Below are 20,039 nucleotides of genomic sequence, written 5' to 3' on the forward strand. Positions count from 1 at the left end.
CACTGTTCCCAGACAACAGTTTTCTTTTTTTTTTTTTTTTAATCCAACTTTCTTAAATACCCGAGGCTACATGTGCATGTATGTGTGTGTACATACAATGTATATAAATTTATATATATATATATATATATATATATATATATTGTTTTGTTCGAAATAAAAAAAAAAAAAAAAAAAAAAAAAAATCTATTATTTAAAGTGAAACTGAAAGTTAGACCAGCATGTATAAATACAGCCTCTGATAAGAGCTGCCATCACATCACGCCTACACATCCCAACGAGCACAAGTCAGTAGTAGTCCTGTGATTCTTATTACTCTGTTCAATTTAAAAAGCTTTGTGCATTTCTGCAGTGTGGTGTGGTATTATTTTCTGGGTTTTTAAGGGGAAAAACGACAAATAGTCAAAAATGGGAGGTGGATCATCAAAACAGACAAATGCAGCACCAGAAGGTAAGTATTGCTATTTAATGAAATTTGATCTTTTCAAATTCATAAAATGTATCCGTTTAACAAAATGACCTTACAACATTCAGAATTCAAGGACTGCATTTAAAAGTCTGTTTGAATGACTTGATTAAATCGGTTTGGATGCTGTTATCACTTCCAGGTGACTGTTAGAATACAGTAACCTGGCAAGGACTGAACTTTTGCAGTGTGGGCAAACAATGTCCAAATAATATTGGTACAGCACAAAAATGGGGTGTGGTTTTGAAACAGAAGTAAGCAAATAAAATAATAGCAAACAAATAAAGATAATTACAGCTTGCTCGCAGAAGTTTTCTATATAATGTCTAAATCTAATCTGTGATTGATGTAAACAACAGCACTGAACTGCGCCGTAGCCTATAAACGTGGCTGTTCCGAAGGGAACCCATTTCTTCTCGAATCCACACTTACATGACATGATGTCTCTTAAGACTGTCGGCTAGAAGTCTGCTGCAGAGCTCAGCAGAAGTGTGCAGATGAGGCTCATAGCAGGATGCTTGCTGAAACCTAAAATAACAAATAGGACAACCAATACGGACATGCGTGCGTGGCGGCCTTTTATGTGCTCAAAACCAAAAGTGCATGTATATGGTAGTGTGCTATTTGGACGTCACTTAGGGCGGGTGACGACCCACTCCCCCCAAACTTGTTACAGCTATGTGTAAAATTATTAGAAAACATGTCAGTCAGTACAAGCCTCTTTATAAAATGTACATTTTCATAATAAATATTTCAATAACAAAGAAAACCAATTGTGTGCGTGTTATGGTGTATGTCTTTGGTAGTCAATTTCTGAACTATAACAAACAGTGGCGGCTGGTGAAAAATATTTTAGGTGGGGCTGTTTGTGTGGGGGGTCTGGGGGCTCCTCCCCCTGAAAAAAATTAATTTCATAAATGTGATTTCCTGCATTCTGGTGCATTTTAGGCCACCCATGTCCTTTGCTTATACCAATAAAATAACTCAAACCAGTCAATACCAATGGTCTAAAAAGACAATATTATTTGGACTGCCATGTAGAAATCAACAGTTTCACAGGTAATGATAATTAACAAGTTGCATGTTTATTATGCTCCGTGTCCAGATAGAAAAAGTGCAAACGCATAACGATAAATTATTATTGGAAATACAACAATCTAGTTCTTTAATCAATCCCCAGCTGTAGACTACATATCTTTAAAGTTCACTGTAGACAAATTGGATAATGGATAACAGTCTGTGTTGATACTAGAGAAAGAGAGAAGGCTCTCAAAGAAAGGGTGGGACAACATTCTTGAAGAACACCAAGTATGAGAAGAAAAATTATTTTAACATTTTAACTAATATGAAACACAGTAATCCAGCTCAGAACTTCGAAACAAAAAAGCAAAGCAAACATACAGTTACATTCCTATTGAGATTACTATTTTAATGGCAAATGTGTGTGAAACGTGGTGTGTGACTGTGAGTGAGAGAGACTGAGTGAGTAAGAGAACGACAGCATAAAAATGAATCAAAATTGTGGCAACAGATTACAAGCAATATTATTAAATACATTTAACAAATTAGAATTGAGTAATAATTAATCTAAATAATTCCTTAAAAGTTAACCATTTAAAATGAGTAAAATTTACAAAAAAAAATTTTAAACAAAAATATCTGAATTAAGAATTCTTTCTTTTTTTTTATTTACATTAATGCTACTCGACGTCGCCGGCGCTGCCATACTGCACTCGCACTCCTCTGAGGTAAATGTCCCGCGCAGCAGGTGCACTGCTCTAATCTTGGTACTAGGGGCGATATTTTCCAAACCATAAAATTCGACGACGATGATTGTCAAAATATAAACTTTTTTGCGTAGCAACAGGGGAACCATTGGCTTAAATTCCAGCACTGTAGGGCTGAGCGAACTGGAGCCCAGGGAAGACAGCCTATTGGCTAATACTACACCAACATGAAGTGAATGCAAATATCATTCTGGAGAGTTCTAAACACATTCTAAAGTAAAACCATTAATAGCATGTCATTAACACAGATCATTTTTCAAAATGAGAGATTATTAAAAACTTGTTATTATTAAATAAAAAAATAAATAAAAATAAAAAAACTGGCAGAGAGGTCGGCGCCCCAGCGCCCTCTATGGGCGAGCCGCTGCTGATAACAAACGTTGGCTTATGTTGGCTTATGTTGTCCACAAGTTGGTGGTGGTCATGCATGTTATTGAGTTCATCCCATCTAATTTCTAAGTAATTTTAATGGCATTACAAGCATCCTCTGTCTCCTATTTTTTAAGCAGATTACACAATACTGAGAAGCACATTCTCAGAAAGAGATACTATTATTGTTCAACTGAACTGTTTATTTCATCTATATGTTTTCTTTTTCTTCACAGAACTGGATAAAGCATGGAGGAAATTTGACTGGGGGTCAGCTAGTTACTTAGACAAATGCATTTCTACAGTATTATCAGTATCTTATTATCAGATAGCATATTAAGAAGATGAAATAGGCTACTCCGAGACACTCATGTGGTGAAAATAAAAAGCCTTTAATTCCCTGGGATAAAGCTTTAAAACTGTTAAAAGTGTAGAGCTACACTAGATGATACATTTTATTTATTTATTTTTTAAGATTATATTTGTTGCTTATTATTGTTTTTGCTGTTTTGAATTGTTTTTACATCGAAGGACATTGTGTGCAGGCATTTGTTCCCTTTAACCTGTTTCAAAATATCAAACTATAAATGTATTTAAAATGGAGATTAAAAAATGCATTTGAAAAATTTTAGAAATTGACAAACATATCACATATCGGCTGAATAAAATGCCTCAAAAAATTATCCTCAAACAAAAAGATCCAAATGTTTATTATATAGTCTCATTTTTTATTTATTTAGTGTGCAGATAAATTTGTCTTTTGTAGACAGAAGGAAGTGCTGAAACGCCATCTAGAAAGGTTTGGACTGAGTAATCCAGATGTGACAAGCATCAAAATCCTGGTGGCTGGACAAATTGGAGCAGGGAAGTCCAGCTTTGTTAACTCTGTCATCTGTGCCTTTCAAGGAGAAATAGTTTGTGAAGCACTAGCTGATGCTTCTGAATCAGCTGTCAGTCGCAGTTTCACACGAAGAGTGAGCATCATTTGACTTCTCCACAAACCATACTTAAAAAAGGTCTTAGAGCTAGGAAAATGCAGCTGCTAAAATTGTAGGAATATGTTTAAGGAAATATAGATGAATCATCAATCAAATAAAATCAATCAAATTTGTTTAAAATCATGAGTATTGTGTGATATCGAATAATAAATGTGTCTTGGTCTTTGTTTACAGCTGAATACATACCACATCAGAAGTGAAGATGCAGAATTGCCTTTTGAAATCATTGACATCATGGGCTTAGAACCTAGAAATATATCTGAACGTGAACCAGATGACATTGTCAAAGCCATATATGGTCATGTGAAGGACGGATATAAAGTAATAAATTCATTTGAAAATACATACATTAATTTGATTAAAAATTGATATCTGAATATGTGCAATATCTCTCACATTTTCTTTATTTTGCCTTTATTTCACATAGTTTAGCGAGGAGAATTCACTTGCAAGCGGCAGTGAACATTACAATGAAACCCCTTCACTGTCTGATCAAGCATTCTGCCTGGTTTACGTCATAGATGCAAATACATTCCAATTGTGTAAGGATGATGAGATAATTATCCAAAAGTTGAGGAACATCCGCCAGAAAATCAGCGATAATGGTAAAGGAAACAAAAAAAAAAAAATAAAAAAATCATGATTTTTGGATTAATTTTAAAGATCATATGAATATTTGATCTACATTTCAATAATCAATGAAGTTAATTAATACTAAGTGCTCGAAGTATATAATTCATTTAGGCATTCTTTCTTGTTCTAGCTATTCCACAAGTGATTGTCATGGCTAAAGTAGATGATGCATGTCCACTGGTCAAAGATGATATAAGGAAGATCTACACTAGCAAGAAGATCAAAGAAAGGGTAGGTCATTTAAAGGGTAACTAAGCCCCTGATCAGAGCCTAACTGTGCGTTCACACCGCCGCCGGCGAGAGCGTCAAAATTCGCCCTAGCCACCCTGACAGCGACGCTATAGAAAAGATTCGTGGACGCGCTGACGCTCTGACGTCGATCGTATGCTCGTCTTGTATTTAAAGGAGCCGCAAAGCAAACAAGCAGGTTGATCTTGTGCCGACTGACCACAGGTAGGGTATAAGTTAACCTCATGAAATATTTTAAATGTGAAAGTGAGAAATTTATCAATGGAAAGAACTTTATTGTAGTTCTTGGTATGTTTGCTAACGAAATAAACCAATTAAAAGCCATTTGTGTGGTGTGGATTTGTGTTCATGGTTAAATGCTAGTCTAATTTCAACATTATAGGAGACATTTACTAGCTTTGGTCTTTAATTAACATTAATTTGTGTGCAGCCTACATTACAAACTGTCCAGATTGAAGTGTAGCCTTAATGCAATTGGTCAAATCGGTGTTGTTTTGAGCAAATAAATTGCATTCCCGCTGAAAAACAAACGTTGAAAATGCCCCCTATATTTTTATTTATTTATGTCCCTGTACACAAACAAGGACACGTCAAATATTATCGGCAAACCCGCCACAGCAATAATTAATCTCTCTTCCATTTTGCTTGGGAACTAATGTGGTCGGAACCAAAGTTTACAGGGCTGCGTTCTCTGGAACCCTCTCAAGCGGAGGACTTCTGCATTCCGATTGGTTGCCGCCCAACCGCGTCATAGCTCATTACCATAAAGTTTACCTACTTCAACTCTCCTCGACGCTCTCACCGTCCAAGACGCGCCGCGCCGCTCTCGCCGGGGCTCACATTGAAAATTAATGACTTCCGGCCACTTTGACGCTCTCGCCGGCGGCGGCGTGAACGCACAGTAACTCCACCCACTGGCAATATTTGAAAAATGCTGAAAAAGAGGGCAGAGCCCAGAGGGCGGGACTGAGCGGGGGGCGTGCACCTGAGACCCGCGGTGACGGATTGATTGAGCTCGTGCAGGGGCGTGGTTAGTAAGTGCCATCATACGTCACAGGGGTATGCAACGTCCAATAGGAAAATTCAACTGCAGCCGCCACCGTTCAACCTGAAGAGGCCAGTACTCAGACGTTTTAGTTTTTACACCATATATTGTAGAATTAAAACACTTTATAATCAATGCACAGCACTAATAAAGACACAGTCTTACAGATCATTAACTCAAAAAAGTTGTGTTAGGGTTTAGTTACCCTTTAATCATCTATGCATGTTGTGTTCTAGGTTTTACCAACAATTTTGTATTCTGTTTCTGTCCAGATGGAGTTGTGCAGTGTCAACGTGGGTGTGCCATTGAGCCACATCTTTCCAGTGAAGAACTACCATGATGAGATTGACACAGATGATGATGTTGATGTTTTGATTTTCAAGGCATTTGATCAGATTGTGCGTTCTGCTAATGCAAGACTGAGGCGTGGTGCTTCCAACCAATGAGTTTTTAGGACAAAAACCATCAATTTTTTTTTTTGATTTTTATTTGTATTTAGGGTTGAATGAAAGATAAATAACTAAAAGTAGCCTATATCATCATCTGACTCAAGACAGGTTCTAACCAACCATTTGACAACAGTAAAGTGACTATCACGCAGTATTAGAAATTAATACACAAATTAGCTGTGTCAGTGTGATTGACTTGAACACAATAAAAACAACAACAACAAACTCAAATTGATGGTCAACTTTGTGCATTTTGCTCCCTACTGAACTACTGTACAATTTTGTACCCTTTTGGTATCAACTGGCACTACATTTTAACTCCTTCAGCATCTACACATAGCCTAGTGCTTAATGGCAGCAGAGAATGCTAATCAGTATGACTCTATTATATAACCTTTAATTAACCCTTGTGCATCAATAAAAAAAAGTTACATATAGGTCCATAACGGACAAAAATGTCCATGTCAAAAAAACTCATAAAAATGTGAAGCTTGGGAGCACAGACTTAAGTGTGGTCCCATTTTAAAGAAGACCCATGGCAGATTATTGTTGAAGTAAAAAAAAAAAAAAGATTAAAAAATTAAATCAGAGTTATAGAGGTTTAAGTTTATGAAAATGATTTATGAACAATATTTTATATAAAATATATTTTATGAAACATTGAACTATAAGCCTGCTAGAAAAATCAAAACCATAAATGTAAACAAGTTGTGTTTCAAATTTGAGGTTGATATCTCAAATATTTAGCTTTCAGTACGATTTTGTTTGGGTGCAGTGCCATATTTTTCCCATTAGATGCCAGCAAAACTCCGCTGGTGCACACAGTGATTGGATTTGTGATTTGTAGTGGAGTTTTTCTCTCTCAAATTTTACAAGAACACACACGCAAACACACAATTTTTTTTATGACACACACTGACATCATTCCAACACACCCACACAATTATAGTTGCATTATTTATCCAATTGGCTCTATAATATGCAGAAGAAGAAAACAGGAATAAAGCAAGTTTTGCTGTAGGCCAACCCTGAAAAATGGCACCATCTGGTAAAACATTTAGAATGAAACAGAATGAAAGCCTATTAACAAAAATTGCATCATTTTACAATTAAACGGCACTGCGATTAAAAAAATAGCAGTTTTAATGGGTTTCAATGGGGACATTTTTGTCCAAAATGTACTGAGAGGAACATTTTTTTTTTTTGTACCTAGTGCAAAATAGATTTATTAAAGGAAATGTGGGTGAAATAGTACAATTCCAATAAAAATACACACCTGTGCCAAAATATATACAGCTGGCAATAACACAGAAAAAATTATAAAAAACAACAACAAAAAACGAAACTGAAAATGACAAAAATGTCCAAAAGGTTGCACAAGGGTTAAGTACTATGTGATGCAAAAAAAAAAAACTTTTTTCAAGTAAAGTCTCTTCAAGTAATGATATGTACTCATTTAATTACATAAAATTCCACAGTAAATTTCCAAAGAACCCATGGTCTTCTGGTTTTGCCGTAGTGAGTTCTACTGGTACGGCCCAAAAACTAGTCGCTTGAAGTATAGGCTACCACTATGTTTTGTGAGGCACCCAATTTGCTCCGGCTTTCCCAGCATGTAACAAAAGCATCTGGTAAATACAAACATATTTCCAAGAAAAAGGCTGAACATAATAGTTATGTTAATAGTGATGTAATAGAAAATGTTATAGAATAAAAAGCCATATAAAGATATGGAACAAATGACAAGAGAAGTTATGGCAGCATGCTATACCGAATTCAGCTTGTCTGCATGGAGATATTCCTGACAAAGAAACTGTATCTAAATTAAAAATAACTTGTCATTGGATACTTGTTATTTTGTGGTCATGTCTGTATTTTATGCAAAGACTCAAGCCAGCCAGCAGAGGACATGCATGAGCTTTGAACGCATCTTTGATTCCGCTGGTGGAGGTCACAAAGAAGACTTCTTATAAAAACCGTGGCACAAAGCTAGTCCTTCCTTTTTGTTCAGTGAGAGTGTTGCAGTGGAACATGTGCGCTTCAGAAAGTCGCAATGTGATCGCAAGCATGTAAGTACTCTTCTTTTGCTTTGTTTAGTGCTTCAACGCTTTCTTAAGAAGGCGATCATAATGATTTAAGACTATCAATGTAACGGTTTAGTAATAATGTGTAAATTTAAGGCCTTCGTTGCGTGTGATTTCGTTAAACTCGTAAATCTCCCGTTAGATCTTCGAGGGGCTTGAGCTGGGTTTACACATGTTAACTTCTCTGTTCTGCTTGTAGAGTTTCCAGTCTGTCTCGTGATGGGATTGCTGAAGCACGTGGCCTCGGAGGCCTTCCGCCATAGGAGTCTGTAAATGTTGAACATCTGGGTTTGATGCATCGATTATGGATCGCAATGAACGCAGCGAAGAGTTGAGTTTGTGGTAAGTGAACTAAGTTTAGTCAAATTATGCTTTATTTTGAGTGAATGTTGGAGCCGCTGATGACTTCTAATACTTTTCTGACACCTCGTATGAACGCTGCATTACAGCAGCTGATTATAAACTCTAGTCTGAGGCTCTTTTGATTGATAAATGCCATTTTGTGAGTTTGCAATTGTTTTTTTCCACATGTTCTTTGAAATTTGTAGAGTTTAGTCTTTAGCTAGTTTAATCCAGGCCCATATTATTAGTGTCTTATTGTGTAAACTGTGGTTCTATAATATGAGAATTAGGCTACCATATGATATACAGACGTGAATAAGCCCCGCCCCTTTTGGGTGAAATTAATTACTTTAGATGAGCACCTAGCTACAGCAGATATGGACACTTATTGGTCAGTGTTTAAACGGACTTGTGGTGTTTGACATTTAAGGTATGATGCTTGTTACTAATGTACTACTTTTGTTTCTATCAGCTGTCGGCTTTGGAAGAATGAAGTTCCCGTCTAGAAAGATGATGTGGCTTCATAAGAGGTGAGACCCTTTCATTTTCCCACAATTTATTTCTTGTGGTTAATTTCTCGCTCAATTCAAGTGTGCTTTATTGGCATGACAAACTATACGTTTGTATTGCCAAAGCAATTGCAGCTGGGCTGCTTACAAATAGTGCACATGGGTATTAGCAGAAAGAAAAATAGTGTATAAGTATTTAGCATGTAGTGCAAAATGAATTAATGTAAGTATATAAACTAGAAATACAAAAATAAGGGATTTGACGATTTACAGAAGCAAAATGTACATCCAAGTAATAGAGTAATATGGCTTAATAATCTGCATAATGATATTAGTATCCTTAATCTTGATCTCTATCAAAAAATCTGTAAGCAGTTGGAAGTAGATTACAACTTTTCAAAGTTGTCCAATACGCATTGTTGTTTTAAGACAACTTTGAATATATATTTTTTATTTTTTGAGCCACTTCAAATGTTGACTACTATGAGAGCCTGGTAGTGACCTGTTTTTAGGAGGTTGTGGGAATAGTTTATAATGGCATATATTTGTACAAACACTGCAGTGATGAGAAACTGTTTAACTGATCCATGGTTAATGGGTCTGATTGTAAACTCTCTCCCTGAGCTGTGCTAAATACTATAACGTACCAGAATGCATCTCTGGACTGGGCGAGGCTGCGTGGTCAACTTATGTTTTATATCCGTTTGTTGTTTGCAGGTGTAAGAAGACCAAGAAGTCCATTGGTGTAGTTTGGACCGCTCTGCAAATGTAACTCTGAATGTAGCGTTATGGGACTTTGTATGCACTTTAGATGCATGGATGAGTGTCTTTCTCAATAAAAGTGAACAACCATTAATTTGTGTAGTTATATGGTATCATTTGAGATACTGGAGTGGTGCTAGTTTCATTAATCTGGATTATGGTGTCTTAATTTGTAGGTTTGAGGTATTATGCACATCAATAAATGCTCTTTACCATTATGAATCTCTAATAATTTGCTAGAGCATATGGCATGCGTGCAATATCAGAGTGACTGCACTGATCTAATAGACAATGCATTGTATAAACCAGCCTCCTATACGGATGATCCACTCGTTTCTGACGGCAGGAAGCCCGTTACATGCTCCCTACTTCCGGATTACTGCTCATAATGTTGTGTAGTTCATCAGCCGAATGATATTTAAGAGCGATGGTTTTTATAGATCCGTGTATCTGAAAGCCGCTCTGAACTGTTTTCATCTGGACTCGAGCAACTGTTGGATTTACGCGTTTAACCTTAAGTTATCCTCTGGGGTCAATATGACCCCAAGCGACTTTTCTTTAGTTAAAAATAATGGTTCCCTTTATCTCAGTGGAATAAAATCTTGTGACTTTTTCTAAATTATCTATCCATACACACACAAAAAAACTGGGCTTGATTTGGTTGTTCTAAAGGTATGTAAAAAAAAGTCACACTCATGACCTTTGGGGTCAATATGACCCCACATTGAAATGAATGGGAAAATCAAAAAAAAAATGTTTTTTATTTTTCATTTGTCAAAAAAAATCTGTAAATCCAGAATAAACCTGAAAATTTCCATACCACAATGAAGTCCTGGTACTAGAGCACAAATGTAATGTGGAACGAACATGATCACTTGCACACACACATGCTCACGCACACAAACACACACACAGGTGTGACTCCAATTGAAAGCATTTTTTTTAGAAATTGACAAATAAAATCAATAATTCCAGCATAAATCTGAAAATTTCCACACAGAAATGAAGGCCTGGTACTAGAGCAAAAATGCAATGTAGAAAAGACATGCTCACTCAACACACACACACACACACACACACACACACACACACAGACAGGTATGACTGCCACAGCCAAATAAAATCAGCCACAAATGCAGAACAAAGATAAAAGGGGTGAGACCTAATGCACACACACATGCGCACGCGCACACACACACACACACACACACACACACACACACAGACACACATGCGCACGCGCACGCGCACACACACACACACACACACACACAGACAGACAGAGAGAGCAAGGGAGAGATGAAAGGCAACTGACCTGTTCAACTTTGAGAAAGTTTACTCTGAGATCTAAGAGCTGCAACTTTATTTTGAAAACAAAGAAATAGTTCCCACACCAAAGGTATAAAAGAGGGTCTTTGGTGTCACACAGTTCATTCTGTGTCAGTATGGCAAAGCGTTACACTCTCCTGGAGACTTTAGATTGCCTGCTTGATTCAAGTGAAACTGAATCATGCCTGGAAGACACTGAGGGCGATGACTCTGAGCCATTTGAGACATTTGGTTCATTAAAATAAATAATATTCAACTACAATCTGATTCTAAGTCTTGTCCTTTAGGTGTTTCTTATGTGGCAATTTCTGTGGTATTTTGTAAAAACAGACATTTCAAATCGCTTCAAAAACGACCAAAATTCTACTATTTGAAAGAATATTTATTTTTAATGTCTTTAATAATGTTTATACATGTATAAATTCACAAAATCTATCACAAAAGTTATAATATGAGCAGTTGGCTACATCCAGTAAAATGAATGGATCTCTATTGCCCTCTTCTGGGTATCTATGGACAATACAATTTCTTTCTTAAATTTTAATTCCTAAAGGTTTGTCTTTGACCAACAGATGGCAGAATTGTACAGCTAACACCTAGATCAATATCCAGAAACAACTTATATTTAATTTAGATCATTGTTTAAGTATTTTTTTCATTAAAAAATAATATTTTACATGCAAGCTAATGGTATAGTTGAGGAATTGTGTGGTAAATAGGTACAAAAGTACTTTGTATATCCAAAAACACAGCATTACTGTACAGATGAGAAGTAAACAAAAAAAATAATATATTATATGTACTATTAAAAATGTACATTTTTTTCACAATCATTCTTTAAATTTTGGGGTCATATATACCCCAAATGCAGTGAGTGTGAACAGGAAACTAAGGTTATAAGAAGGTTAAATGAAACTTGTAAGGTGAGTAAATGTCGGAGATGAAATGTGAAGTTTAGCATGTAATATTTTCAGTGCTGTTCTTTAAATTTGTCTAGAGCTGTCTTTTGTGATGACACCCACGCGCCGCAAAGAAAAGCTAATGTGTTTATACGGAAAATAAATCTTGTCGTTAAACGTGCACGTGTTGATTAAATCGCGTTATAATGTTTATACGATGGTAATCTATAAACAAGCGTCGTTTTACAGATTTGCGTGTTGTCTGATGTTTGAGGGATTGGTAGAAAAACACGGCGTTTTGATGTTTATTAACGAACAATTGTGACTATTGTTCAAATTCGACCATAAACGCAAACCGGGAGCGAAAGAGATGAAACTCTCCGGGATTCAGCAGTTCATCTGGATCAGCTCGGTTCAGGACAAGTATAGGTCTCTGCAGCAAAGTAATGGGAGTTACCAGATCGGGGCGTTTTTAGACCATGTGTCCTGATTGGCTGACGTCATAGTGATGGTAGGTTTAGGGGTGGGGTTAGGTAAGGGGGATCATTTTGTTTGTATGATTGAGAAACTCCCAGCAGTTTGAAAACACCCACAAATTCAGAAACGCCCTCTTTTACTCTGCAGAGACCTCAATCTCGTTCAGGAGGATGCTGATGGGAGAGACTCATCCAGAGATGCTGGACTGCCTCTTATGGTTTCAAGTTAACATTGTTTTTATGGCATAACGACGTGACTTTATGCAAAAAAAAAAAATTAAAAGACGGTTTGGATGGTTTTTGTTGTCTTTTGAGTTTATAGTAAAACAATGTCTGGGTGGTGTCATACAAACAAAAAATGTCAAATTATCTGAGTGAATTAAGTTTGAAAATATTTAAAACAGAACCGTCAGAAGTGAATCAGATTGTTTTGATAGCTATTTGGACCCTTTTGTGGAAAAAGCATATTTTGGATTAAATTAGTTTATACATTTCTTGTTCTAGCAATGCCACAAGTGATTGTCTCACAACATTAAGACAACACTAAAAGATCAGATCAAAAATTTTATTTTTGTGGGGTGCATGAGTTTCAGCAAATGTTGCTTGAGTGACCAGTAAAATGTATACTATAACAAATTTAGGCCTTGATATTTGGGTTACTAACAATAGAAATTAGGACAGATGTGTGTTATACGTTGAACTAGATGTGGTCATTAAGAGAAACACCATACTAAAAGTCAAATCAGACCTAATTGCAGATTTCAGTCTAGATATCGTTTAACCTCAATGCATAAATCTGTCTATATTGTTTCATACCGTGTGCTCACAACTACTGTTATTCTTGCTTGCTTTCTTTTTGGTTCTGGCAAATAGCTACTCCAATCTCTTTTTAGTATTCAACCCCTCTAAACATGAACATATGAGACTGACATTTAGGAACATAATGTACAAATCATCCTGCTAATTAAAGTGAAGCTATGTGTAATCACTACATTGCTACAACTGAATTGTCCATCATTGCATGGCATTTCTAGCAAGGTCTAGGTTTATTCTACAAGAGTTTCTCTATTTGGCATAAAACAGTGATCATGAATTCAAAGTGTCACGAAAGAAGTAGAAAAAAGAAACCACACACAGCCTCATTCCTTTTTCGTCACAGTCTCTATGTTTCCATGACAACAGTGACATCAGCTCTGTGCAGAGATGTAAGGATGAAAGACTCCTCTGCTGTGGTTCTCTATGGTTACTAGCCTCTTCCAGCCAACAGCAAAAGTTATTGTGAGTCACATGATCATTTGACCTAAATGGTGACTAACTCATTAATTACAGTAAAACAATACATATAATACAACAATGCAATAACTGAAAAAGGCAGGTTTTTTGTTTTCATACATCGGTTAAATATGTACACCAATCCCATGGAAACTTTATAATTCATTAGACTTTATTGAAATGACCAGTTTAAAACAACTGATTTAGTTAAACAACATTTAATCACAAATTTCAGGAGCAACACTCACTTTGTCCTTTTAAGTATGCTTTAGGTAGGTATTAGTAAGTTATGCATTACTTTTTTAGTTTGTAGTTAGCATTACTTCATCCTGTACTTTCTAGCTCTTTTTTTTATATTTTTTAGATTTATGAACAATCGCGCACCATCTAATAAGAGATATCAGCCGACAGAATATGAGCACGCTACTAACTGTGCCACACATGCGGTGAGTTGTGTGTTTACAGTCTTAAAGGAATAATTCACACAAAAATGAAAATGTACTCACTCTCAGGCCATCCAAAGTGTAGAGGAGTGTGTTTCTTCAAATGAACAGATTTGGAAAAATGTAGCATTTAATCGCTTGCTCGCCAATGGATTCTCTGCAGTGAATGGGTGCCAACATCAGAAGACAATATCACAATAAGTAATCCACACAAATATGTTGGTGGATTATTTATGATGTGAGAGGACAATAGGATTATGGACTCATATTTTAGACAGAAGCAAAGATTTAAAATTGAAACGTCTTAATGATGGATTTGTTTCTTACAAACACAGCTGTTCACTTCAAGACATTATTAACTGGAGTGGTGTGGATTATTGTGATGTTTTTATCAGCTGTTTGGACTCGCTCTGACGGCACCCATTCACTTCAGAGGATCCATTGGTGAGCAAGTTATGTAATGCAATTTTTTTCCAAATCTGTTCCGATGAAGAAACAACTCATCTACATGGTTGCAAAGAGGCAGAACACTTCTGGAAATTTTCGGTAAATTTCTGGAAACTTTTTTGAATTTTTGGAGTTTCCAGTATTTTTAGGAAAAATTGGGAAAGTTTATTTATTTATTTTTTTTACAGAAATGTTCTGCCCCTTTTTAACCCTACTCATCTACATTTTTGACGGCCTGAGGGTAAGTAAAAAAAAATCATTTTAGGGTGAACTATTCCTTTAATCATAATTATGTATATAAAATTATTTAGAAATTATTTCCTCTACAGTTTACACTGGTGATCATGATCTGTGACTGTATTTTATCCTCAGCTCTGGATCGTTCCTAGCATTGTGGGTGGGATTTTGTTGTACCTCTTATCTGATGACCACTGGGAAGAGATTTCAGCATGGCTCTATGGGGCAGGACTATCAAGCCTTTTCATCATATCCACAGTTTTCCATACTATCTCCTGGAAAAAGTCTCATCTCCGGTAAGAGTATGACCTAAAGCTTTTTGAATAGTTTGTGTACTTTGAATCCAGACTCTTGAACATGAATGTCTGTCTAACGAGTTGCAAGTGTTTTTTTAATTTCCTGAAATGAAGCTTGTGTAGCTGTAAGCGTCTACATGTTACTTGCAATATCATCATCTTTCAGGCCTAAATGATAATCCAGCTTCATATTTATTTACAGATGAACTGGAGAAGTCTGTTACTGTTATCTGTTACTTTACTTTCTAGATCGGTTGAGCACTGTTTCCACATGTGCGACAGGATGGTGATCTATTTCTTCATTGCAGCGTCCTACACACCTTGGTGAGCTCATGTCGAGAGTGAATGTTGTTTTTGCAGCAATTTGAGAAATTGGTTTTTAGTCTGCATTAGTGGATTTGTGTTTAGCTTGCATAAATTAACACAGAGTTTCGGGTGGGGAGATGGATAACAATGTAAAGACCAAGGGTTTATAGGTGACCAAGGGTTTGTTTCCACTAAGATTTGTGAATGAAATACTGATGGTGTCAAAGATTCTGATTCCACAGAAAAATGTTGGAGCACCAATAATTAAACGGCTTAAACGATTTCAATTTAAAATATTATGTCAAGCCAAACCAGTGTTTTCATAAATTTAGATAATTTTCTGAACTACGTTAAACTGATAGTTTAAAACAATTCCCAGCCCAATTCACATATTTAGCTAAATAAACAGCTTTTGCCTTGCTTTGGGTTTTAGTCATTTGAACTGGTGCTACTTGATACACAGTTGCATAGCTTTGAGTTATGAATGTCAATTATACTTGTATTTATTTATTTGGCAAACTTCTTTCTCCAAATTGACATACTGTACAGTGCATTTAGGATTTACATTTATGAGTACTTATATATCCTGAAAATGAAACGGTGAGACTTTCACAGATAGTTTGATGTTCAAAATACCTTTAAATAAGAAACTAATGTATTTATGGCAGGCTGACGCTGCGGGATCTTGGTCCATGGGCTGCCCACATGCGTTGGGTGGTCTGGGTGATGGCATCTGGAGGAACTGCCTATGTGTTCTTCTTCCATGAAAAGTATGCATGTGTTAAGAGTATCAAGATAATCATTAATAATGATTAAGAGTGTTATGATGAATAATGATTAAGATAGCATTGATTTTTATAATTTGTTGATTACAGTACCCTGCATCATATTTGCTGAATGAAATCAAACTTACTAATTTTGAGGTGCTGATTCCAAAACTAGTGTCTTTTTTTTTTCTCTGGCATCTCACATTTTTCCACAAAATATGTGCATTTCATAGATTTTTTATTTATTTCTACAACCATTTGAAGAAGGTGAAGAAGTCTTGTATTGTAAGCAGAAACACTGCCACAAAGACATGATTCTTGTCTTTCTCTGAGCCAGTTATTTGCTCAGTTCTCAGCTGATTTTCACATACATGATTGATTCTGAAGACATCATTTTATGCCTAAACCTGATTTTCACTTTTCCACTGCTTTGCAGATTGTAAGTTACATAGTATTTTGAATACACATTTTTTGTTATTAAAATGACTTTTGACTGCTTTTGTTATTTTGTATTTAGTAGTTTTCCTTTTTTGGTGAACAATTCCCTTAAACCTGAGACATATAATTTGAAATATCTTGAAAACATTCTAATACATATAATTTGAAATGCATGGCTGCTTGAAGATGCATGACTGTGTTATCTTTTTTCTGTAATGATACAAAAACATTTTCTGTGTTAAAGGTGAACATATTTCTTGTGTAACTTTGTTTTACAGGTTTAAAGTTGTAGAGCTGATCTGTTACATAGCAATGGGTGTTTTCCCTGCTCTTGTCATCCTCTCTATGGTAAGAAAATGAATGCTTGTTAATTGAAAATGTTAAGACAGACTAATTAAATAAATGAAATGTCTGTCTGTTTTCTTTACAGGCAGACAGGTCAGGTTTATGTGAGCTGTTGGTTGGTGGCGGGTGTTATGTGTTGGGCATGATGTTCTTTAAAAGTGATGGAATAGTGCCCTTTGCTCACGCTATATGGCACCTGTTTGTTGTAATGGGAGCAGGCATCCATTACTATGCCATCTGGAAGTACCTGTACACACCTGTCAATCAACCAACCAGTACGGCCCGGTGACACACACACATGCATACACCTAACCACAAAATCAATTGAATATATATTTGTCACTAAAGTGCTACAGTATTGTTTATTTGCTCTGTTGTGTTTTTGCTAGCGAACGGTTTGACTGACGCCGTTCTTGTCACTTATTAATAGGTCTTTAACTAGCACATACAACAGAAATGACATCTAGTCCAGGCAGCAGGGGTCATTTTGGACCTGAGGCCGTGTGGATCCAGAACAAGAACGTTTCTAGAAAACTATGGACGTATTACATGAAGGTTTACAATTTGTTTTAAAAGTAAATGTAAAATCACTGCCAGATATTTGAAAAAACACTCATCCTGGATAGTAATTACTTGACGACAGTTTAAAACCGACTTGGGATTATTCCACAGTAATTCTGCCACTGCCAGTGTGGAGATTGTCTTATTCTTGTCAGAGATATGAGTACATTTCGTATTACTGTACACAGCATCAATTATCCATGCTTCTAGTCTAGTCTGTTGCATTTTTGGATGTGTAATGTCTTTGGAAAATGCCACAAGTGCTTGATGACTATGTCCAGGGAAAGATTTTGCCTGGACTGGTCATCTGATTTCATGGTTTCATGGAAAAGTTCAGGCTCTCATATAATGATTGCACAATTTATTTATTTTAATTTTTTGTGACCTTAAAATGTTTCATGTGGTAACATCTATTTATTGATTTTAATCAAGTAAAAATAATATTTATCATTTTATTTCATATTAAATGACTGAATCACCATGACTACATCATAGGATTACACCAACAAATCATTTAAAGGGTTAATTTATAGAAAAATAGCTAACTTTTTACAGCATTGAGACTTGCGTGGTGCCAATTTAAGGCTTTTGCCTGTTTTACTGCATTCCATTTCAGTGAAAATCTGAAAACAAAAATTGTTTTTAGTTGTTATTTATTCATTTCAATTTACAGCTGCTGTAGATGTTGTATTACAGATCACTTTATATGAGAACTTAATAGGGTATGAAAAACATCAGCTATTTGCCTTCATCGTTTAAAGGTTTCACAGAGAGGAGTAAAAACTTCATTTTGAGAGAATACTGATGTACTGACTTTAGTCAGATTCACCTTAGATCAGTTTGAGAATCAATGCACCCAAAACTGAAACCTGTCATCATTTACTCACACCTTTTTAGTTCCATACCTGCATTTTTTTTGTCTTTCTTCAGTAGAATGCTAAATTCAATATTTAGCGGGATGTCCAGGCTGCTCGTTTTTTTAATGAAAGCTTGTTTCCACCACAGGATCAAAAAAGGCAGTTGTGACTTTTTTAGGCCTGCAAAATCGTGATTAATTGCATTCAAAATAAAAGTTTTTATTTACATACTATGTGTGTATATTTATTATGTATATATAAATACACACACATAAATGTATATATTTAAAAAATATATATTTGTATGTATATGTATTAATACTTGTATATAATTAATAATTTATATAAATATTAGTGCTGGGCAAAGATTAATCGTGATTAATCGCATCCAAAATAAAAGTTTTTCTTTATATAATATATCTGTGTGTACTGTGTATATTTGTTATGTATATATAAATACACACACATGCATGTATATATTTAAGAAAAATATGTTATGTTTATATATTAAATATATTTATATATAATATAAATTATATGAATATAAATATATACACGTAAATACATGTAAATATTTTCAAAATATATACTGTATGTGTGTGTCTTTACATATACATAATAAATATACACAGCACACACAGATATATTATATAAAGAAAAACTTTTATTTTGGATGCGATTAATCACGATTAATCTTTGCCCAGCACTAATAAATATAAATATTTTATATATAAAACTAACATATTTTTCCTATCTATATATATATATATATATATGTGTGTGTGTGTGTTGCATGTATGTGTGTATGTATATACACAATAAATATACACAGTACACACACATAACTTTTATTTGGAATGATTTAATTAATCGCGATTATTCGTTTTGCAGCCCTTTTTTTATCTCACAATTTGGACTTATTCTCTTGAAATCATGAGAAAAAAACAAAAAACTCAGAATTCAAAGATGTAAACTTAGAATTATAACTTTTCTCTATGAATTCTGAGTTTACATCTCGCAATTCAATTTTTTTTTTCTCACAATTGCTAATTTATGACAATCGCAATTATGACTGTTTTGAGTAGTCATAGGAAAGAAATTGAATTTTGAGATAAGTAGTCACAATTAAGTTTATTTATTTATTTATTTATCCATACATGCATCCATCCATCCATCCCTAGGCAGAAACAAGCTTCCATACTTTTTGGAACTGGGGCCGTCCAGCTTCATAAATAATAAGAATACAACAATAAAGTACTCTAAATGTTGATTTACCTCCTTTCGTGTTCTGTGCAAGAAAGAAAATCTTACAGGTTTGGAACAACATGAGGGTGTAAATGATGACAGACTTTTCACTTTTGCATTAACTATAATACACATTTAGCGCATCGTGTGATAATACTTACTAACGTCTCAGCTTCATGGTCTGTATACCACTGGTCAAGGTTTGTAAACTAGCCATCTGTTCATTGGACTGATCAGCCAAAGCTCTTGCTCTCAGGGTTGTCATCTCTCTGGCTGGAACCATAACAATTTCTTAAGCATTCCATTTGTGCTGTGCTCCCTTGGGCCATACATATTTTAAATAAATAAAATAACTGTTTAATATTCAAAATGAACTTGAATTTTGTAGATAACTTGTAATTTTGATCAGGGGCATGTTGGTTGTCACA

At 35.3% G+C, this 20,039-nt stretch overlaps 2 protein-coding genes and 1 long non-coding RNA gene across 3 annotated transcripts; all 3 read left to right on the forward strand.

Annotated features, from left to right (window-relative positions):
• Positions 1-253: 253 nt before the first annotated feature.
• On the forward strand, positions 254-6,233 carry ifi44a1 (interferon induced protein 44a1). The gene is made up of 8 exons (XM_079424018.1): positions 254-287; positions 385-451; positions 2,859-2,892; positions 3,389-3,596; positions 3,795-3,941; positions 4,048-4,225; positions 4,384-4,484; positions 5,820-6,233. The coding sequence occupies exons 2-8, from the start codon at positions 409-411 to the stop codon at positions 5,991-5,993; spliced, it is 885 nt and encodes a 294-aa protein (XP_079280144.1). The 5' UTR covers positions 254-287; positions 385-408; the 3' UTR covers positions 5,994-6,233.
• Positions 6,234-7,936: 1,703 nt separating this feature from the next.
• On the forward strand, positions 7,937-13,514 carry LOC306874181. The gene is made up of 6 exons (XR_013784601.1): positions 7,937-8,065; positions 8,280-8,422; positions 8,895-8,952; positions 9,649-10,199; positions 11,927-12,344; positions 12,565-13,514. It is a non-coding gene; the product is annotated as an uncharacterized lncRNA (long non-coding RNA).
• A 523-nt stretch (positions 13,515-14,037) lies between these two features.
• LOC306874180 (monocyte to macrophage differentiation factor 2-like) lies at positions 14,038-17,408 on the forward strand (the record flags this gene model as incomplete). The annotated part of the gene is made up of 6 exons (XM_079424019.1): positions 14,038-14,115; positions 14,932-15,092; positions 15,342-15,416; positions 16,067-16,168; positions 16,882-16,951; positions 17,034-17,408. The coding sequence occupies 6 exons, from the start codon at positions 14,038-14,040 to the stop codon at positions 17,235-17,237; spliced, it is 690 nt and encodes a 229-aa protein (XP_079280145.1). The 3' UTR covers positions 17,238-17,408.
• Between the last annotated feature and the right edge of the window lie 2,631 nt (positions 17,409-20,039).

The sequence above is a fragment of the Barbus barbus genome (assembly GCF_936440315.1).
Source record: "Barbus barbus genome assembly, chromosome: 8".
Taxonomy (NCBI): domain Eukaryota; kingdom Metazoa; phylum Chordata; class Actinopteri; order Cypriniformes; family Cyprinidae; genus Barbus; species Barbus barbus.